This window comes from Berghia stephanieae, chromosome 1, assembly GCF_034508935.2.
Source record: "Berghia stephanieae isolate SIO BIC M18660-M18661 chromosome 1, UCSD_Bste_1.3, whole genome shotgun sequence".
NCBI classification, from domain to species: Eukaryota; Metazoa; Mollusca; class Gastropoda; order Nudibranchia; family Aeolidiidae; genus Berghia; species Berghia stephanieae.
The window spans coordinates 70,577,793-70,601,473 of NC_088360.1; the positions used below are offsets into that span (position 1 = coordinate 70,577,793).

A 23,681-nucleotide genomic window follows, 5' to 3' on the forward strand; every position below is an offset into this window, starting at 1 on the left:
AAAGATAAAATAAGAGATATCAATATAATTAAAACAATAACATCATCAACAACAAAAACAACCCGGACAATAATAATAATAATAATAATATTAATAATAATAGTAATAATAATAATAATAAATAATAATAATAATAATAATAATAATAATAATAATAATAATAATAATATTAACAATAATAATAATAGTTAATAATTAATAATAATAATAATAATAAATAATAATAATAATAATAATAATAATAATAATCTTAATTTCATTTAAACAAAAACTCTAATAAATAAACTGGAAAGCAACTGAAACATGGTGTTTATCATGAATGAGTTAGTATATATAAATGCAATCTTTTTCCTTTCTTTCTTTTTATTTTACTAGTGGACAGCCTGCAATATTTGCATGGAAATAAAGGCTATTACAATCAGGAACTCATCTATTTTAATTATTATACTACTGTATTATGTAAATTAATATAGATTGAGATGAATCTTTTGAGCCATCAACGATCACAATTGGCCCAGTAATAAAGTCTTAGGTTGCGTGCAAATGAATCTGGAAACAGGGTGGTCAAATGGAGATTCACAACATCAAATGACCAATTTGCTAATACGCTAAAAGATTTTAGAAATAATCATTTGAGTCAACAAGTGATAGAATTATGCTTACTTAAAAAAGGTTTGTAAGTTACTTGTATATCAATCTGTAAAATTACATTCTTATAATTTTTTTTTTTAGATTTGCCAGTAATTCTGTGCTCGTTGGCATGGGCTGTATGGAACACTTTGACCCACAACCCTATTTTTTTTAAAGAACAGATTATTTTATAATGTAACTAACTATATGCCATTCTGAATGTAGTCTAGAATTCAGTTTCAAGGTGAAAGAGGTTTATTGTTGTAATATATTGAAGAGCTATAATAATTTCTGAAGATAAAAAGTTTCATTATAATACGATTGTAAATGACAGGGAAAGAAAAAGTTAGTGAAAGAACTATGAATTCCATATCGTTGATGATCCTTTTGTTAAAACCATGTCATACCTGTCCTTGTGTGCTCGCGAATAAATTTTGAACCACTGGGCTCATTCCTTGTGTATTGTTGGGGGAAGCCCCTGGATGTGGAAGATGAGCAGGAGTGACAGAACCATGGAGTGATGACATATTTACATTGTTGTGGGGAGGCATCATAGCTAAGCCTTGACTGTTGTTATTCATGGTAACGTTTCCCCCACCATTGGCACTGTTGTAAAAATTCAAATTAAATGGGGGACCAAAGCCTGGAGGTGGGTTTATTCCATACATAGGGTACCGATTGCCTTGGTGTACCATTCTTGGGTGATGAGGAGAAAGAAAGAAAAAAAAAAAGTGACACATTTCATTTGGATCCTTCCAAAATGTTAGAACAGTTGAACACTTGTACTGCTAGGTCATTCAAAAAATATAATACATATTTTCATTCGTTTTTCAACATGGTTAGGTTATAAAGGCCTAGTATGACTGTATGGGGTATATAGTAACAAATATGGCAACAAAACATTGGATGCCAACCAGTCTATCCGGAAATGAAAAACTGCAAAAATGCCTTCCCCAAATCGCGATTAAAACACTGAGACGATGGCCCGTAAGGGTCAGAATGGAGACAAAAAGAAAAGTAAACCCAGCAAAGATGAGCTTCACCTTATAAGGCATAACAAGATTACAGGATGTGAAGATTTCTCAAGAGAGAGAATACAGCCACTATAGAGGCTAAGCCTATTGACATTTAAAAAAAAAAGAGGGAAATCAGTAAGCCAAGAGCAAAACGGCTTGGTATTAACAAAGTCCAACTAAAACAATTGATTAGGTAGTACCAATTGTCAGCTTGCTTGTAAAACCCAAATTTTGACTCCAACTAGATATGACTACTTCTAGCTTGAGCTACACACAATGACTCAATCATGGTATTATTATTGACATTGCTTATCCCAATGGTACATTCCCGTACAGTCTGTAGTGTATATTTAAATGTCTCATTATTCCCCATGGGCTTTGTACCAGCAGGTAGGCTGTTCCATGTAGATAACATATTTGGAAAAGAACAGTGCATGTGCATATGATTGTCAACAGTTGATGGAGGAATATAAAAAGTTTGGCACCATGATTATGGACAATCCAACAAGTACCGATTGTACAGAGGTTTTGGTACTATTTGGGTAAGATCAATCATAGCCATTATCAACAGTGAGGTTGAAAGCAAATCCTAGTTTTTTTAATCTAAAAATAAAATGTAACATGACATTTATGTTCAATGATCTATCAAAACAAGAATGAGATAAAAATCCAGGAAACAAAACAATGTCAATTTCTAAACATTTGAAAACGAATTTCGTAATTCCCATGCTAACAACGATTAAATTGTAGAACTAATTGTAATAGTAATAATAAAAATATGTCAGATAAGATAATTTACCTTGGTCTCAATGAAGGTGGGTACTGAGGAATAGGCATATGTCTAAGATCAGGCAAGGGATGTCTCTGATTTGTAGCAGGTGAGACAGTTGTTTGTCTGATGAAATGGTTGTTGGGCATGTTTGGTTTGAGCTTAACAGGAGATGAAATCAGTAAAGACAAGACATTGGTCATTGGGCATGCTTGGTACAAGGCTAACAAACAAAAATGCAATTGATAACTTATTTTTTGAGGGTGGATAGAAATGAGGCAATAATTTTTTAATTGGGTGAACGCATGTTTCTCTGGATTATAATATCAAGTTATAATTAAAATGCTCCAAAAAGATCAAACTCAGGGGTGAGAATGACTGGTCACAAAAAAGGAGGAAATTTTTCATCGTGAAGATCATGACCCATTCATGCGACCATAACCTATAAATTTGAATTTCACTAAAATTTACTGAGATGCGATCCAAAATTTGTCTTGCAGCAATTTCTGACACAACTCAGTGGAATTTCAAAAGTTGAAAGTGTAATTACAACATTTGGTGGTTGTAGTAATAACAGTGGTAGGATGATGAGGTAGTGATTGTAGTAGTAGTATGGATGATTGTGTGGTGGTGGTTTTAGTAGCTGTGGTAGGAATGATGATGTGGTGGTAATTGTAGTAGTAGTGGTAGGGATGATGTTGTGGTGGTTGTAGTAGTGGTGGTGGTAAGGATGGCGGTTGTAGTTGTAGTAGTGGTAGGGATGATGATGAGGTGGTGGTTGTAGTAGTGGTTGTAGGGTTGATGGTGTGGTGGTGGTTGTAGTAGTAGAGATGGTAGGGATGATGGTGTGGTGGTGGTTGTAGTAGTAGTGGTGGTAGGGATGATGGTGTGATGGTGGTGGTAATAGTAGTGGTGGTAGGGATGATTATGTGGTGGTGGTTGAAGTAGTGGTAGTAGGGTTGATGATGTGGTGATGGTGGTAATAGTAGTGGTGGTAGGGGTGATGATGTGGTGGTGGTTGAAGTAGTGGAAGTAGGGTTGATGATGTGGTGGTGGTTGTAGTAGTAGTTGTGGTAGGAATGATGATGTGGTGGTAGTTGTGGTAGTGGTGCTAGGGATGATGATGTGGTGGTGATTGTAGTAGTAGTGGTGGTGGTGATGATATGATGGTGGTTGTAGTAGTGGTAGTAGGGTTGATGATGTGGTGGTAGTTGTAGTAGTAGTGGTGGGAGGGATGATGTGGTGCTATTTGTAGTAGTAGTGGTGGTGGTAGAGATGTTGATGTAGTGGTTTTGGTGAGTGTTTTTTTATTCAGTGATGATAATACCTCGGTCTATCGATGAAACACAAGCAAAGAAACCTAGTAGTTATTCAGCTTATAAATACAACCCAAGAATCTCTCAAATTTAAAGCCATAGTCCAAAGGTAAAAAGAAAAAAGATTAAACTAAGCCAATCGCCATTGCTTTGTTCTAATATATCATCTCTATATACCAGATGATTTAATGGATAGTTGCGAAAGAAAGAGAGAGAGATAGGGGGGGGGGGGGGGAGAGGAGGAGAGACTACTTTACCAGAATAACTTATGTATTGACCTTTTGAATTCTATATTAAAAAAAAATAACAAAGAAGAAAAGAGAAATAGAAAGAAAGGCAAAGGGAAAAAAAATCTGCCCTTCCCCTTTCAATTAAATTAAATGACTCTAATCAACACACACACACGAGCGAGAGAGAGAGAGAGAGAGAGAGAGAGAGAGAGAGAGAGAGAGAGAGAGAGAGAGAGAGAGAGAGAGAGAGAGAGAGAGAGAGAGAGATTAAAAAGACAATAGGTACCTACAACAGGGGGAAAAAAATCCAGACCCATTTGTCCATCCCCTTCCACCATCAACTGACTAATCAAAGAACACTACTGGTCTTCTGTGTCAATTGTGACATCTGGTGCCATACTGTCTGGCTCAACGTCATAAAAAACAGGACCGTCACCAAATTTCACGAGACTGAGCACAGGTGTCAAAATATGACATAAGACATAATGGTGATTTTGTGGTTTTGAGGAAAATGTTTGACACGGCAAATTTGAAAAAGGAGGAAATGTGATGGGATGGGCGGAGATAAACTACCATTTAGGCGGAAATCCGCCTTTAGGCGGAAGAGTCTCAGCCCTGAAACTAGTGTTGAATGTTACAAAAACAATCTTTTTTGATACCCTAGATATCTTAATTTTTAAAACGACACAAATAAATTTGTAAACCCTGCTATTGAAGAAAACAAAGGGCAAATTACTTCTTTAAAAGCCCCAAACCATATGCCACAAACGAACACAAAAACTCACATAGTGATGGTCTTGTCCACCAGGTGATCGCTTGTCTTTGTGTGGGTCAAGGCCCTGTGATCTGTCTCCGAATCTATCATGAAAAAAGTCAATTTATAAAAAAGTAGGAAACAATATTGACATAGTAATTATATTGAAAAATTTAGAATTTCACTCTTAATAATGTAATTATCATCACTGCTCTTGTCATTTACAAATGTAACTAGTGTTACTTTCATCTCTTCTCTCAATCTAGAGGCTTGCTTTGAGTTCTCTTGCCACTAGGATAAACAAAAAACTGAATAAGAATATGTATGAATTATTTTCAAAAGGTCAAATTATAAATCATGGTTCTGTTAAAAGTGGAGATTATAAAGATAAAGTTATGGTCTTATGAAGCATTCGTCAGCATGGTCGACCTGTCTTTTTTCTAAATTAGGATGTTTACAATGTGTCATATATTGAAAAGTAAGAACATGGAAAAGAAAAAGAAAAGGCCAATTTTTTTTTTTAATTAAAAGGGGACAAGGAATATGTGTTTAATCATCTCAAACCCTCAACGTAAATACCTCTGCACCATGGCAAAAACCTTAAACTGTTAAATAGTGAAGCAATTAATTTAACATTGAAATCTTACAGGTCTCTTTCAATCCTCTTTTGCAGGTGCTGAGCTTCCTGTTGTTTCTGTTGTTGGAATGAATAGGTCTTGTTCTTTTCTGTCTGCCCATATTGAGGAGGTTTACCTTGTCTCTGAACTGTATACTGTTCTTGTTTTGGGGAATAGTAGCCTTGATTCTCTGGCGTGTTTCTAACAGGATGCTGATAACATTGCGCCTGTTGGTCTTGCTGCCTTTGATAATGGGGGTACTGTTGCCTTTGATGCTGATCTTTATTTGAATTCTTTTGCAGTGACTGATTTTCAGATTGCTTATTCTGTGATTGTTGATTCTGAAACTGCCTCTGATTTTCTTGGGACCCTCTTCTCTGTTGCTCCTTGTGTTGCTCATCCTCTTTCTCTTTTTTGTACACAGGACAGTGTCGTTGCATATGGCCAATTTTACCACAATGCCTACAACCTCTAGATGTGGGAGGCCTAGCTTCAGAGAGAAGTTCTGTGTCAAAGAAATAGTCCTGGAGACAGGGATCAGGGGAGGAGAGGTGATATAATTTTAATTGTGACAGATTTTTAAAATGTAAAACAGGACAATTTAACAAATGTATATTATGTTATAACAGTGTCATAAACCTAAAAAAAAATAATTGCAAAATGGAATAATCATTATCATTTTGGAATAAATATCCAAGTGATATTAAATTGAATCTTAAAAAAAACATAAAATGAATGGACACAGAAATGAGCCGTTCATAAAGACTGGCAAAACCTTACTGATGGGGTTTGATACTTGTTGAAGAGTTCCATATTGTCATCTATAGGACTGCCGTATAACATCCGCCCATTGATAAATGTCTTAAGAATAAAATTGTTCACTGAAATTAAAAAACAAATAATAAAAAATTAGAAAGTAACATATGTTGTTCTTATGTTTTTGTTTTTAAGGGTTTTACGGCGCTTGCAACACATTAAGGTTATATCAGCCCCAGTAAAAAGGAAGAAAATGGGATAGTTGAAAGTTCTAGAATTACAATAAAAGCACCCAAGAGAGAGTAAGACAAAGGGGAATTGGGAACAAATAGGGATCAGATGTAGATTCCAAGAGCATACCATCAATGTACTTAGTCTGATATCACCTATTAGTCTCACCCAGACACAAGCACAAGATCCAACAAAGAGGAATACACTCAAATGCTTACATTTCATTATACATTAAAAATAACAAATATAATAATACATAACAGAGAGATGATTTACAAGGAAAAAAATATCATCTCCCAAAACAATAACTATGCATTTGACTGTTTCCCTCCCAGCCAAGGACTCCGGCCAGGGTCGGGACAAAACCAAGCAATCTCATACCAAGACAAAGACAGAAAGCATGTTGGAAAACAGATATAAGGGGATAGAAGACACGGTAAGTACCTCCCTGCCCACTGTGGAGGTAGGGAACCCCACCCAGATGTTGTTCTTAGTTTGGTAAGCTAATACTTTGCTCTGAAAGGCAATAAAAGGGGACCCATTATAATTTTGAAATCATACTTGTGTCCGATCCATGGCATTGTCCTAGTGTGACATTTTGTTCACATGTGAGATACTATAATGTCAAAAGGATAGTAAGTGCAATTTTATAATTAAGGTAATTACAAAAAAAGGGCTGCTAAGGATATAATGTTAGGCTTGGTCCATGCCATAAACAAGACACCTGATTGTATGCATTAAAAAAAACAACTAACTAAACACTCAAAACTAAAAATATCTTTCAATGCTCATTTCTTGACGTATTTTTGGGGGAAAACAAAGCCCTGGCTTGATGCTCCATGAATGCTTGCCAATCACAATATTGTAGAAATATTTCAAAGATTTCTTGGTGGAGTTTTTTTTTTTTTTCCAACCCAAAGTTTGCATATGTTCTAAATCAAGTGTCAAGATATCATTTAGTTTATGTCACTCGAAAATTTTTCTTTATCCCAAGTAATGATTGCATTTTAGCAGTATAAAAATTAATTTAAGTAGTCCTTCAGAGCCATTAGGCCCATGGAACGGTTTCTATAACGTGAAATGGACAATAGCAACTGCTTGTTACCCTTTGGATAGGATGCTAGTCTATTGCAAAGTACTTTCCACCAGATCTAACAGATCCAGCTACCAATCACTGCTGGATGGACAAGGGGGTCAGAAAAAATCTCGACTGCATCAGGGTCAATCTTGGTCCCTTTGCATGTGAAACGAGTGCTCAACCAACTGAGCTATTGGAACCCCCATTTTTAGCAATATATATTTCAAAATATCATGGGTAAATACAAATATTATTCTGGGTAACTTACTAGTACGGGTCAGAGCAGAGCCCAAATTGTGGTTCAAGTCAAAAGGATCTGGTTTAATAAATAAAATATTAAAAAATGAATGACTTTAATCAGGTTGGGTTTTGTGCATGAAGCTGTGACTAAACATCATAGATGAAAATTAATTTTCAATTTATCTTGTAAGTACTTACCAATTAAATTAGAACTAGTATTAAATCTATTTATGTTTATGTCATAAGCATATATCTCTCATAAATTCTGAGAAAATTTCATCCTGGCTTAACAAAATCAACCAATCCTTTTCTCTTTTTCACGAGCAACAGAATTAATTCACTTTTATTCTTGTATCTCCTCGTTTATTCAAATTATATTTATAACCTAAAAGTTATTTAATGATTTCATTTATTCTAAGCGTTGAATGAAAACTGATAAATAAATGATAATAAGTCAAAATTGGTTTCCACTACAACTGTCTTGAATGATAGCTTCAAGTGACATTTACTTTGATAATGTGAGGTATATCAAAAACATTAAATGAAATGTCAGCTTTCAGTATTTGACTTTAATTTTGCCTAAGCCAAAATGGGCACATCATAAGAAAAATGTCTTAAAACTAATTAATTAAATCATAAAACGACTTTTTTTTTCAAGTTTAAAAAAAGAATGAGTCATTTTAAGCCTGATAAGAAGGTTTGCATACTTTGAGGAAGTGTTTATGGTTTAAATGATCAAAATTATATGACGATACTGAAATTGTTATACAAAAAGAAGGAGAGGGGGCGGGAATCCTTACCCATGGTTTGAGATATGATGCAAAGAAACTATTGCTTATCCAATTTTTTTTTTACTTATCAACTATCAATAATAATACTATAAGCACCCTGGAGAGTTTACAAAAATAATTAACAAAATTAAATTTAATGATATAAGAGACTTGAGACTATAATGATAAATTTTTTCCCTTTTGTTTTACTTTCTAAGTGCTCTCACTTTCTTTTTAGCTCACCTTCAATTGCAAGACAATGGCCATTCCATAACTTATCAAATCGCGTCAGCGGTTCCTTCTGTCTTATGGCGATGACCAAATCCTTGTAATTGAATTCCTCAACATAGAAACGAAGAAAACCAAGCCAAAGCTCTGCCACGGACATTTTGTTTTGTCCAAATGCAGGCCATAATTTGGGCTGTTAAGTAGGATTAAAACATTTCAAAGTGAATAACAAAGTGACTTAAGGAGTTCATTGGTCAGAAATTCCGTTGGTTCAATTCACTGCGTTTATCAATATTTTTTTCTTCTTCAATCTGAACTTAAGTGCAATTCTTGACTCATGCAAAAGTGTATTAATCACTGCATGTTTTCAATAAGAAATAGAAATTGTTAATATACCTTGACCAATGACTTTCACTCTTTAAAAATGTATGGCAAAAGGTTACTGTCCCAATTTTGTCCCCCCCACTCTCCCCACCCCTTAGACTGTCAGTTATGACCAAAAATACATCTCTTTGCCTATGCTGGTTTAATTTTCAAGGTGTCCCAACTCGACTCACTCATCTCACAAGCCAATAGAAGTCCCAAGTTCAGTTGACTTTTTGTTTTATCTGACCCTTCTGTCAACTCAGCAATGATAGAGCAGCTGGGTGTTTTCTATCTATTGGAAAGTACTTTGCAATAGATAGACCTGTGAATGAGTACTATCGATTGTTACAGATTTCCAAGAAGTGTTTGACACTATTCACTGGAAATCTATGTGGAAAACTATTTTTTTTCTAAGGAACTCCTAGGAAAATGGTTAACATAATCATGGCTCTGTATGATTGAACTAAGTTTAACATCATGCTGGACTTTGCTTGAGGGGAAAACTTGTGTAATATAAATACCCCCTATCACTAACTTCCAGTCTTGAAATCACATTAAACATGAATGATTATAAAGAAGTGAATTTCATAGATTTTGAATAACAATTACTAAGGAGAGGCTACAAATAAGATCGACATTTTAATGTGTCAAAACAGATTTTGACTAATATCCATCTACATTAATTAGAATAAGAATAAAAGACATTTACCAGTTGATTCAAGTCATCCATAAACCAGGCATCCCAACCCTCAACAATTTTCTTGGGTTTCATTTTGAAGTTATGGAGCTGAAAGAAACCATCACCATGTGTAAACACCAAATATTTTTACTCTTCTTCTTATTGTCATCATATCGCTACTTGCGTGATTTGTATGAAGGTTTTCAGAGATTATGTATCGCACCACACTCTTTTATCTAATGCCATATATAATCAGCAACTACCGCAATAGATAAAAGAGATTATCATGAGTTTCTTTGAGCTTTGTGAGCCTTTAAAGGATTAGGGTCTCAAAGATCCTAAGGCAAGTAGCATACCACAAAAGCGAAGGCCCCACTAGATCGAGTCAGTACACTATATAGTCCGTTCAAAGTCCCATGTGCACAGAATATCGCAAATCCCCCAAAAGTTACTAAATGTGGTACTGTGATTTTTTGCAATATTCTAAAAGAAGTTGTTAATTTTGAACACTGATAATAAGAGACCAGTTTTCTCACGATGCTGAATTCCTATGATTGTTTCATTGTTTACAATAAAATATGACTCAAACTTTAAAATGTTTACAGTAATGGTGTGTTGAAAATACTCGTAACAAAGTTGCATTCGGTGGCGTAGCTTAGCAAATAATTTTTGGCTGTTTCAAATAGTGAAATAACAGATATCATTTAAATAGTACTTAACAGTGTTGAAAACAGGCTCACAGCGTTACTAATTCATCTCTTCCCTGGTGGACAACGGACATGTAATACAAGCAGATAGTTAGGTGCTTATACATTTTTTGGAAAAAGACTTTGATATAAAAAAACAAGGGGATCCTCCAAATTTTTACGCTCGTCTCCTGTAGGACGAAGAGAAATGCCTTTCCCTGGCCAACTGTTGAACAAGAAAACTGGTCACCCATCATGTGCAGTACATGTTTGCCATTCTTGAATTATGTCTATGGGAGGGGGGGGGGGGGGGCACTTTGAATGTAATAATGTGAAATATCACTGAATATAAACTTCTTTAACCTCAGATTCCATATAAGTTTTGCACAGTATAACCTTTCAAAGAAACCTCAGTTTTCAATTACAAGAGATGCAGAATTAAGTTGACATAATCATTAATTTGATCTCTCCCCTCTGAGCTCCTGGTTGTGTGCCATATCGCATCTCTGGAGAAATACTTGTAAATTTTCCTCATTATGACAAATTTGCATGTTTAATTCATACTCTTATCAGTTTTTATGAATGTAAAAATCACATTATCAAGCTATGCCTCTGGATTTCAACTATTAAAATGTAACAATTGTTTATGTCATGAGTATACAAAATGCACAATTTGATGTGTCGTTTTGAACCCAGGATGGCAATGTTAGTGAGTATTGCACATGAATATTGTGAAAAGTGAACCCATAGTCAAGCCGGTGCTCGTAATCACAACAGAATTTGCTGTGTATAATATTGTTATTGTAAACCATCCAAAAGTTCACTCATCCCAACCCTTCGTTTTTTATATACCGTAAAGAAGAAAATCCCAAAGTATGGTACTGTAACTGATGCAAAAAAATCTCGGCTCAACATCACTTACAATTCTAGTATCTGAGCCAATTATCATTAAAATCCATCAGTTGGTTGTGAAGATATCTACGTCAACGAGTGAGTACGGGTTGTGGATCAGGCTATACATGTATTACAACATTTTTTAAAAGGGCAAAAATGAAAATCTTCAAAGTCATTGATTTTATGTTTAAGTGAGTATCTCATGCTCTTAATGTTTTCTTTCATATCAAAAGAAGTTCTTGATAGCATTAAAAAAAATAATCACGAGCTCCATTTTTTCCACTTCCATTATAATTTCATATGGTTGTATTTTTTTTTTAAACATTTGAACAATTTATTTTTTTTAATGTGGTTTTAGAAAAGATGATTCATTTTGAAAACAATTTTTTTTAAAATGTAGTTTATGTTTGAGTAAAACATTGAAATTCATATAATAACAATATTAAAATCGACACAAAAGTCATATAGTAGAGAAATAAATAAGCTTTTATGTAGTTGTCTTGTAAGGCAAGTCACTCCAGCAAACAAAAATCACTATCTAGATAAATGTCTGTGTCAAACAGAAAACGGATCAGATTAACAATTGTCCAAAACTTTTGACAAACCTAGTACTGACACTGATTCAGACTCAGTATCAATATATACTAAAGAGAAATGGAACACATTAAGCTTCATTTTTTTCATTCATAGGCTTTTTTCCAGAAATATTTTGAAAAGTCAAAATTTGTGCACATTAAAAAAATTCATACAAAATAAAAGTTCTAATTCCAGATTATTTCTGTTAATTCCAATCTAAAAAATGGCATGTATATATATTTAAATATGGTCACAATTGAATAATCATGACAGTTTCAGTGATTTGTTTTTAAATGCCAAATAGATGGGGTATTCAATGTATGTAATTTTACTCAAGACCCAATAGTCAGTTAAAAAACAAATAATACAAATAATAATAATAATAATAATAATAATAATAATAATAATAATAATAATAATAATAATAATAAAAAAAACAAGTATGACTTTAACTACGCACTTCCAATCTATATCCATCTCCAGGTAATAGAGCAACAAGATAAAAATGAGATTTACCTTACCAGTAGCTACCCCCCCCCCCCTCCTCTTATAAATAAGTATTCCGAGCGTCAGTAATTGTTTTTTTTCACATGTTTTGCTTTTAAAAAAAAACAAAAACAAACAAAACAAAAACAAACAAAAAACGTTGCTTTTTCTCCTTCAGAGGACAAGTCGATATAACATTTACCTCTTGGAGTACTGGAATGACAGGTGGTTGGACTTGTTGTAGATAGTATAGCATCATCAGGATGTACCCATAAGATGATAAGCTGCCTCGTGATGCATCTCCAATGTCACAAACCTTCAAAGAGTCACCGGAAAAGAATCATCACAGCTTGCAAAATATTGTAAGAAAGTGATTTTGTTCTTGCAAAGGGACCTCTAACGTCTTAAAAGACAATGTTAAGAGAAAGGGATGCGTAAGTAATATTGACTAAAATTGACAAAAACAAACCAAATAAGCAAGACTTCAACCTTGATCTTTGTCAGGATGTCAGATAATTATGATGATACAAATAAAATTTTGTACACACCATACCCAACTCTTACAACTCATCATTCAATAATCTTTTTATTCTTGAAGGACTTTTATTATGTTTTTGCTGTGTTTATAAGGCAGTATATTTTAAAGGATTTATTTTCATCTCCAACCGGTTCTAACTGACATCATCTACATATGAGGATATCTGATTGGGACTGTCTCCTCAGAATTATTCAAGAAAGGACAGTTGTGAATTTAAACTTTCTCCATAGAGCGTGCTATTGTGAATATTTGTTTGCTTTTTTCTTCCTAAAATAGATATATTTTAAAATGTTATACATAGATAAAAGCACAACTAATAAATTTTGAATTTTACGAATAGACTTAATATGAAGCAAATATTTGTCAGCTCATGCTGGTTGTTAATAAACAACCATTGAAACATTGTGTAAAGGAACTGTTACCTGGGCAAACATTTTTATGGTGTAGCCTAGTATCTGAACTCTAGGGTCAATTTTACTGTAGCTGTAGAGGAGGTGGGTGTTCTCTTGGGCCTGGGAATAGATGACAAAATGAGTCAAAGTAAACAGGAATTAAGATTTTGAACATAACAAGATGTGGACAAATATTTTACTTAAATTTGATGAATTTTAAAGAATTTCATATAAACAAAAATGAATAATAATATTATCTTGATACTGGAAACAAGTACCATCTGGGTAGACGAAAAATAAGACAATTAAGTCATACACAGAAAGAAATTAAAAAAAGAAAGGATAAAGCAAAACTATCAAGACTCACTAATGTGTTATACAAACTGATGTCCCCATCAAGTTCAATGTCTTTGATAGTGAATTTCACAATAGGTACTTTAGCAGTGGGGATGGCTTGGACGTTCTTCAAGTCTTTGTGAACCACTAGGATTTTTGCCAGGCGTTCCACAGCAAACATTTTATCAAGGTTCTAAAGGGAATAAAAATTTTTAAAACTCATCCTTCATCTAAAAATTGATAGTCATTGTTATAAAGTCCTTACAGAATCTGCTACACAACCGTGTACATAGGTAACTCGAATCAGATTTCTCCTTATTCAAGCTTTGCATCAATGTGTGAAGTCAAGTAAATTTTGTGTAAAACATTCTAAAGTCAAGTAAATTTCCAGTAGAATAGACATATCTAAATCATTTCCCTCCACTAATCCTCCTCTCCCCCCTTACACAAAGTCGAGATTTCCTGCCCTGATATTTATCTTTGTGCATTGGGCCATATTCATTAAAAAGATTTACAAATAAAGATATTCTAGCACATATAGCATTACATATATTCTGCAGATAAATAACAAAACACCCAATTTCATTTTGAATGAATGATTGAAAGGTTGATAGATTATAATGGCCCATAACCCGTTAAAAAGTCAAAACATAAGAGTTTAAGATTTTTGAGATGATGGGGATCATTTTAATCTATCTGTATTAAAGAAATATTTTCTGGTCAAAATTAAAAATGCTTTTTGTTATTGTAGGGCAGCATTGTCCTACAACCCCAAAAATTTTTTTTAAATTCAGTGACTACATTGTAAGAATGTGTATCTCGACCTACACAACCTGCATGTTCTTGTTTTTTTTAAGTTTCTGAGAAACATTGGCAGATCTTTTTCAAAATTCATTTCCAACTGTCCATTTTCATGTAAATGTTTGTTTTTAGAGATTTACAGCGCTATCAGCACCAGTAAAAATAAAGATGGTTAGGGAAAAGTTGTAAATCTAAAGGATCCCACTGTGAAGGATACACTCAAATGTTTACAACGTACTATATATTCAAATCTAAAACCTATAATAGCACATAACAGAGAGATGATTGACAAGGAAAAAATATTTTCTCACAAAAAAGGAACTATACATTTGCCAGCTTCCGTCTCCGTTAAGGATCCCTATTAGACCCTGGAAAAAAAAAGAACAACCTCAATCCAGAACAAAGAACGAGAGCCACTTAGAGAGGGAAAACAGATATAGAGGGATAGAAAACACAGCAAATGTGATCTCTCCATGGGAGAAGACCCCACCCCGATATTCATGTAATTAAGTTAGCTTCAAAATGATATATTGCATTGGAAGAAGCTAAACCATTCAACATTTTTATGGGGAATCATAGCCTAAAATGATTTTTGAACACAAATAAAATCGAACATTCAAAGGATAGTAATTTCAGCAGATATCATAATTTTACACACAAAACAAAAAACCTGATCAGAACAAGACAAGACACTATCCTTACACGTCTTTTCTTCAAAGTCATGCATATATCCATGTCACTTCGATCAAAGCCAAACCCATTACAAGAAGAGCCAAACAATTGGAGTCTTGCTCCTGAAACAATTGTAAAGAGATGGTTGTTATAAGATTATATTACATTTAAATACTAATTGAATATGGCAAGATCTACTGCATATTAAATGTATGTATATTAACATGACATTGTTTTAAAAAAGATATATATCAATGATGTATCATCATTTTCACATATAGAATTGATCATAATTAAATGCAATAAAACTATTCAGATTTTATTCTAGGCTAATGACCACATCATGCACTATGTAATGAACAGAGCAGGCAATATTTTTGTAGACCTTTAAGTTGGAAAATTGCAAAAGTCGGAAAGGTGGATCATATTGTAAGTAAAATAATTTGTATATGTTTATCCTTACCAGGAAATCCAACTTGAATAAATTCTTCAAGGCATTTCAAAAACAAACGGCGTTCATTGTAGCTGGTTTCACTAAGTCCGACCTCAGCTGTTATGTAAAAGATTTAGAAAAGAAAATAGACTAAATATCGGTACAGATTCCTTTTTTGTTACAATATTTACACTCAAGATTTTTGCCACAAACATGTCAGTAATTGTTATTATGTATGTATCAACTCCGTCCATAAGAACACGTGGAGTGCCTCGGGGATCTATTCTCAGCCCCCTCCTTTTTACAATGAATACTGCTCCCCTTTCTGATATGTTATCCACCTTTCTCATTGATTTTCATTTTTATGCTGATGACACTCAACTATATACAAAACTCAATAATGATTCAGAACTGTTATCAGTATCAGTTATGGAAAATTGTATTGCTAACATAAAGGATTGGATGAAACTAAACAAATTTAAATATAATGATGACAAGAAAGAAATGATCATTTTTAGAAATAGGTATCAACAGTGAGTGAAAATACTATTAAACCTAGTTCTTGTGTGAGAAATCTTGGGGTGTATTTAGATCAAGATTTATCCATGGAAAATCATGCTTAAAAAAACTGACAATGTTGTAACTATCATATTAGAAGTATTGGAAAAATCAGACATTATATCGATGAGGATATTACAATTAGAGTAATGCCCTTCTCATTGGCTGCCAACTACAAAAAAATTCAAAATAAAGTGGCTAGACATATAAAATTAACTAAAAAAAAAAGAGATCATATAACACCAGTTCTCCAGGAACTGCACTGGCTTCCTGTGAAGTTTAAGATAGAATTTAAGTTATTGTGCTATGTTTTTAGTTGTCTGGATGGATTGGCACCTGAATATTTGCAGGAACTGATTAAGAAATATGAACCCATTCGAAATTTAAGATCATCTCAGTCCCAACTTCTAAATGTTACCCCTATCATTCTCAGCGAGAATATCCTCTATATCTCTTATGTGTTTTTCATTTGAGTTAAAATGAATGTTCAGATCGCCCAATATTGTTATTTTGTCTTTTCAAAATTTAGTTGAGTGATGAGATCAGTAAATTCTTGTAAAAATTCAGTTGGTAAAGATTTCGGAAGATGATAGATGCAGATAAATATGTAAGAAATTTGAAACTAACGTAATGCTTTTCTTTTATGTATTTTTCAAAGCTCTCTTGATTTATAAAAGCTATGCCACCGCCATTTCTGTCTTTTCATGGAAACGACTTTGTTATATACCATCATCACCACTAATGCCATTGTTTGTTTTTGTCTTTATTGCCCTAATGACAACATATTTGAAATCACTTGCCTGTTAAAAAAAAACCCCAAAAACATGAGCTTTTATACAGCGCCTTATATCCACTAAACATGCTCAAAGCTACTTTACAAAGGGTCCATGACCAACAGCAACAAGTAACATGTAGAATAAGACATGACACCTGTTAAGCGATTTACACCGAGAATGGTGAGAGAATGTGAGTAAAGAGCCTTTTCCAAGGACTCAACTATGCACCGAAACCAGGACGTTTCAATCCGAAAGCGAGTGGCATACCACAAGAACACATAGTTGTATGTGTGTGCCTGTAAGAGTGCATGTAAATAAATATGTGTCTTTGTGCCTCTGTTAAACTACTATTGAATTGCATGGTGTAAGAAGAAGAGAAATAGAATTAGATGACAGGCCAACAGAAAAAAATGTGGATAGATAGATAGATAGATAGATAGATAGATAGATAGATAGATAGATAGATAGATAGATAGATAGATAGATAATAAGATAGATAGAAAGATAAAGATAGAGATAGATATAAATATAGAAAGTTACCCAGTCCACACTGCCGAATGAGAGGTAAATAGCATAATGTCAGTAAATCATTATAAGGTAAATGACAAAAATGGAGAAAATGCTGCTGTCGAAAAGAAGCTCAAATTGTAGTTGGAATTCTTGAATACTAGAGTCTGGTGCTCCAAGCATAAAGTTATCAAATTTGTTATTATGATGATTTTCATATTTAATCTACAGAAATTATATCAATTTCAATCCTCAATGATTACTCAGTTCACATCAACTCTTGTAAATAAAATTAGATGAGATGTTTATTTTTAATCCCCGAGACAAAGCAGGTGAATGTCAAGACTGGATCTAACAAGGAAATTTTAGGTTGAAGTATTTAAAACTCGGTGTCACTAGATATTTACACAGCATTTGCTCATGTTTTCTAAAAATAACTTACATGGCATTTTTTTCAATGTTTCTATTAAAACTTTGTGATGGTGTTCAGTAAAACCTTGAATGGGTAGAATCTCTGGCAGTACATCCTCTGGACATTCATTTTTATGGTGGCCTTCCTTCTCACAAATAACACATATTATCTCTGGCTCCTAGCGATACAAATATTTGAAAAGAAGTAATGAATAGGCAAGTTCACAATTTTTAAAAAAGAAAAGAAAAGAAAGAAACCAACGACAAAAACAACAAAAAAAGGCTTAAAACCCAAACCAAACCAAACCAAAACAGTTATATTCTGATCAGTAAAATAGTGATCTGTCGAAAAATATCCATTGGTGCATTGCAGTATACATAGTCATTGATGATTTTACATTTCAATAAATAATATGCATTTTATGTCAATAAATTTTAGTAGTATTTAGTTTCCAATGCCCTGCTTACTTTTGAATGAGAAGAAACTTGAATATTATTAATTATATATCATTTTCTGACGCTTAGCAATCATCTTCATAATAATGATCAGTTAAAAATTCACCAATGCTTCATTCAAATTTGTAAAACTCATACCTTTTTACCAGTAAAATACTCCTTGCTGAATTGAAAGATACATCTGTTGTCTTTAAAACTGGGAACAGACAATTTATCATTTCCCGCAAGTTTCTTTCCTATGGATGTCTTGTCTTCAACTCCCTGAGTACCAGCATCATCGTTTTGATTGGGATCAGTGATATGTGTCAATAATGATGATGACGACGAAATGGGTGTTTCTTGGCTGACTAGATCAAGAGCTTTTTCAACAACTGAATTTACATAGTCCGATACAAAAGGTTGAATACTATCATTTTGCTTGGCTTTAATGTCAACGTTTGTCTCATTACCAATGGAGGATGATGATGATTTATCTGATGAAATAGTGCATGGAGAATCTGACTGAGGAGAATTATTGAGTTTTGTGGCTGGAGTGTCAAGACATGAATTAAAATTTTCAACAGAAGATCCCTTTTCATACTCTGGTGAATCAAAGCTGTGTTTCAACGAAGATGAATTTAAGGCACCATTGTTATCTTTAAAAGCGGATGCAGAATTTGAGTCTGTCTTGTTATTGTCAGTCTGATGCAAAGTTTCAATACTAGATTCACAAGCATTATTTTTTGAACATGCTTCTGTGTTTTTGTTTGAAACATGTTCTTCTTTGGTAGATTTTTTACATGTTGACCCCTCATCTTCATCAATTAAGTTGTATTCTGGCAAGTATGAAATTCCACCAGGCCCTCTTGGAAGACCGAAGTAATGGTAAGCTTTCCTGATAGTATACTGCCAGAATTCATAGGAACGGGTTAGCAGTCTAGTAAGGTTCTTCATCATGAAAGGTTCTGTAGAAAGGAATGAGATAAATTGAAATTGTGCAAACCTCATGAAAATCATATAATTGTGAAAAAAGGAATAAAACAGCAATAGTTACTTTAGTTGATAGAAAATAAGAAGCACAAACTTACAAAAATTTGAAGCAAGAAATTAACTAATCAATTAAGCATCAGGGTTGCTAATTCAGGAGGCAAACATTTACTGAACTCCAATAAAAAGTCATAATGTACTTACTTTTCTCCATTTAACAGGTGATTGGAGCATATACTGAGAGTTTATAACATACTGAATTCCATAAATATACACTCTTCTAAGCTAGAGTCCTCACCAATCTGGCAAATCTGTACAGCGGGGTTTCTACTCAGGTTCTGCAGTTCCCCTCTAATCTATTTGTTTTCATCAAGAACTTGGCAGAATTCCTAAAGACATTCAATATATTGTAAATGTCCTATTCTAACCATGTTTATAATTCACAAACAAGATTTATGCGAAATTATGCCTATAAGTTATCATCTTTAAGTCAGTAAAAAAAGGCTTTTTATGTGCTGCAACCGTTGCAGCTCTAAGTTACGAATTGACCTCGGAACAATGTCATAACCAACCACAAAGCTAAAATAAGCAGCCAATGGAATGCTTGTAAAAAACTAGTAGAGTCAAGAATGTTATTTTAAGAGGGAAGGCATTAATTGTTGGTCACAAAGCAAAATAATATTAACATAGGTGAAGGACTGGTTTCCTTGACTTGTTTACAAGTACTTCATTCCTTGTTCCTATCTGACTCTAAACCTATCCTTTTATGACCGCAGTTGAAAACATGAAAATAATAAAATTATGCAGGGTGTCCACAAAGTCTTTCCCCGTTTTCAAAGACTTAATATTATAAAACCATTATGGATATTTACATCTGGTTTTCACCAAAGGAAAAGCCATACATTTATGCCCATTGGTCATTGACCTTATTTCATCACAAAAGTTAGCAAAATGAACATGAACTTAAAAAACCTAATTTTTCTCTCTTTCTATTTTGGAATCACAACAGTGTGACAAAATTCTCTTTAGGTAATGTGATTGCATGAAATGAAATCATCACCAAATGTAGCTCAAAAATGTTTCATCGCCTAGTTTGACTGACCATTAAAGGACATAAAAAAACAAACAAACACAGAAACAGGCATTCTAAATTTGCTGAGACACACAAAGTTAATCTTTGGTGCTGGCAGATGCACAAAAGAGTGGCACATCTTTCTTTACAGTGAAAATGATTCAGGTAAATGTCTATTCAATACGCAAGAATTTTATGATGCATCCCATCTTTGTGATTATCAGCAAATGGAGGTGGTGGGGGTGGTGGTCTCTATTCATTTCCCTTGTCGACATGACTAAAGCAACTCTCTGCTGAAAATAGTTTTCATTTGATTTCCAAATGTTTTTTATGATAAAGAATTCCATGAAAGTGATTTGAATGATGAATTTATATGTAACGATATTAATGTATAAAATGAGCAAAACAATGGATAAGAAAATAGATCTAATGGTGATCATGATGAGATTGTAATAGACTCAGGACCACAGGTGAGTGGCAGTGATAAATTATAATAATAATGATGATAGTAATAAATAAGATATTCTTACTCCATCCACGTCAAATGGAAGAAAACGTATTTTGAACTCCTATGGTATATTGTTAGTTTCTTGGTGTTAATTTAATGTGTCATCAGTTTTGTGTATTTTTTGTCACTGCTCCCCCTCTCCTTCCCAATTCTTGATTATTTTAGAATAAATGCATCACTATCTCCCTGAAACGTTTTTATCTACAATTACCAATAGCAATATATCAAAATTATGACCCTTTCAACTTATAAATGATAAACTCAATTAGTTCCTACACTCATGTTAAGCAAAAAATAATCTTTCAACATTCTAATAAAGTATGACACAACACAGACATTTCAGATACATCCAACCACATTTTTCGATGTCTATATGTAATTATGAACTTATCCATATGTAACGGTTTAAGTATTCAAATGGGTGATATAGCCTTTTTTCTAATGTCTATAGTCCCATATGTTGTTAATTGTCCCTCATTCATTTTGTCACTAAAACGCAAATTTCCCCTCAGCACTGAAAGTGTAAAGCTATGCTCATTTGGTGATGTGGAAATTCTGTATATTTTACTCATCATTTTCATCAATATTATTAAACAATATATTAATGGAAAGGAAATTATACATGCATTTTGGAACCATGTTTCATTATCTATTTGGAGATAATTAAAAAAAAAAACAGAACAAGTTGCAAACTTAATTTTAACAAGGGTTCATAGGAATATGGAAACCGAAGAGCCTAGCCCTAAAAGTACTTAAGTCACAGGAAGTTAGTTGTAAAAAAATAGAGGTTAACATTTGGATTAGGCTATATAGAGTATCTAAAAAAAAATTGTAGTATTGAGATAGGAGACTCAGATAGTGTTTATCATGAACAAAATTGGTGAGTGAACTGAGGTGATTAAATTTATCACTGATTAGTTAAAAATCATGAAAATGTAACATTACTTTTATTACAAGGGTATTCTTTAAAACTTTTCAATACTGTCATTTGAAATACCTTCAACAGCAAGCTTTCTGCTATTCCATGGCTTGTGCCTTCTAGAGATAGGACTGGCCGTTCTGATTGAAATAACAACATCTGGAATATCCAGTTCAACTGTGTAAAACCTCAAGAACCGCACCCAAAGTTCACCAACACTCATGTCGTTATTCAGCTCCTGCTTTCTTGACATTGCCTTCAAACAATAAAAAATAAGCTTAAATCAGTATCTAATTTTTTAAAAAGAAGTAAATCACAACAATATAATTTGAGCAAAGCTAAATATCTTGTGACTAAGATTGATGATAAAAATGTGCTTTATAGGCATTGAGATAAGCGCTAGGAATTTTGAAAGTTTATTTGTGCTCATTTATTTAGAGTTTGTAAATGGCAGGTAGATGTTTGGCATGAAAAGACAGATTGTATTGAAGTAGCCTTCTCACAACTAATGGTTTGGGTGTTGAAAGAAGACAATCTCAATACCAATAAATAATTGGGGTCTATTTTGTCAAGCTTTCAAAACATGCAATTGAAAAAACAAAAAACAAATCAGAACCTCAAGATAAGAAGTTGAAAGGACATTTGAAATATCACTTATGGGTTATAAGCGTCCAAAGAAAGGACTGGATCTGAGAACAAAACAGAGATAAATACACAGTATTAAATCAAATAAGTTAAGTTTGACCGGTGGAAAACATGGCAAGTAAGAAAGCAATTTCTATTAACCATAAATGAAATCCTTTGAGTTTGAGTGAATAAAGTTCTACTTCCGTTTTTATTTGTTTGTTGATTTTTATAAATTTCAATTCTAAATAAAACAAATTAAACTGGATAAATAAATATATGTATTGGTTAACATGGTACTTGTTAATACTTTAATATCGTATGTACCACTGCTTACTTTGTTTCTTTTCAATTGAAAAACTGGTTTATCTTTATTGAAGTCCCCAGTTTCCTCACCTACCACCTGAGGAAAAACATTGAACTAAAATAAGAAAAGTATATGAAGTCATCAAAAAGTTATAAATAATCACGAGGCCATTAAAAGCCAGATGACCATCAGAGCATATGTCCCTAAAGTGTTTGGACTGAAAGAGATGAGTATGAAATTGTTTATGTGAGGAACAGTCTTCATCTTAGTTGCCAATGAACAAGCTTGCTATAAATAGCATATTAGTCTACCTAGATCAAAGAGTCAAGGCACACCAAAAATGTGGACAGAGAAGATTTTTTAGCCCATTGTGGCCGATAAGAGGTAATTTACTCTTGATACCAAATTATGACACAAGGCATGATGGTGATTTTTTTTAGCAGATCTACCACTTAGTGGTCTGAGCTTTTATCAGATGAAAAATGTTTGACAAGGCAAAATTCAAGGAGAATTTCAGAAAATATCCTGAAAACCACGGAATACTGTGGAAGACTGTCATCACTGTGGTTTACTGCAAAATGTCAGTTGACCAAAATACTCACACATTTGGTTAAATTTGCTTAGGATGGTACTATAGCAATTAAGTAGCATAAATTTTTATAATGAAATAGCAATGATAATAACTAAAATGTTTAATGATCTTTTTTTTTGTTTTAAGATTTTCTGGCATTTAAAAGAATGTGTGGCAACATGGCCTAATGCGTTACCTACCCCTGGAGGACCAATAATGGGCAACATAACTGGCGTAACTGTCTGTAAGAAGAAGATCACCATGATATTCAAGGCAATAGGGGGAATGAAACCCACAGAATGTCTGTCTACGCCACACAACTGCAAAAGTGAAATAAAAAATGTAAATATCCCACCACTATTGAGATAGAAACTAACAATTACATACATCTGACAGATTGATAACTCGGACAACTTTCTTTAAGATACTGGGAAAATTAAGGGTGCAAAACAGTGTTCTTGGGCAAGTGTTGAAGAAAAAAGAAGTAACTTTTCAGAATTCTGATTCTTTAT

At 33.4% G+C, this 23,681-nt stretch overlaps 1 protein-coding gene across 2 annotated transcripts in view; it reads right to left on the reverse strand.

Annotated features, from left to right (window-relative positions):
- Window positions 1-23,681, reverse strand: part of LOC144980922 (terminal uridylyltransferase 4-like) — a 57,146-nt gene that overhangs the window by 16,946 nt on the left and 16,519 nt on the right. For both annotated transcript variants that reach the window (XM_078928845.1, XM_078928856.1), the window contains 18 exons: window positions 23,370-23,489; window positions 22,629-22,694; window positions 21,746-21,923; window positions 18,341-19,146; window positions 17,778-17,925; window positions 15,525-15,611; window positions 15,092-15,183; window positions 13,620-13,781; window positions 13,283-13,372; window positions 12,525-12,638; window positions 9,711-9,788; window positions 8,651-8,828; window positions 7,666-7,713; window positions 6,113-6,213; window positions 5,363-5,856; window positions 4,747-4,819; window positions 2,446-2,576; window positions 1,038-1,326 (listed from right to left, as the gene is read on the reverse strand). In XM_078928845.1, coding sequence (XP_078784971.1) covers window positions 1,038-1,326; window positions 2,446-2,576; window positions 4,747-4,819; window positions 5,363-5,856; window positions 6,113-6,213; window positions 7,666-7,713; window positions 8,651-8,828; window positions 9,711-9,788; window positions 12,525-12,638; window positions 13,283-13,372; window positions 13,620-13,781; window positions 15,092-15,183; window positions 15,525-15,611; window positions 17,778-17,925; window positions 18,341-19,146; window positions 21,746-21,923; window positions 22,629-22,694; window positions 23,370-23,489 — 3,255 coding nt within the window. The remainder of the gene's footprint in view (window positions 1-1,037; window positions 1,327-2,445; window positions 2,577-4,746; window positions 4,820-5,362; window positions 5,857-6,112; window positions 6,214-7,665; window positions 7,714-8,650; window positions 8,829-9,710; window positions 9,789-12,524; window positions 12,639-13,282; window positions 13,373-13,619; window positions 13,782-15,091; window positions 15,184-15,524; window positions 15,612-17,777; window positions 17,926-18,340; window positions 19,147-21,745; window positions 21,924-22,628; window positions 22,695-23,369; window positions 23,490-23,681) is intronic.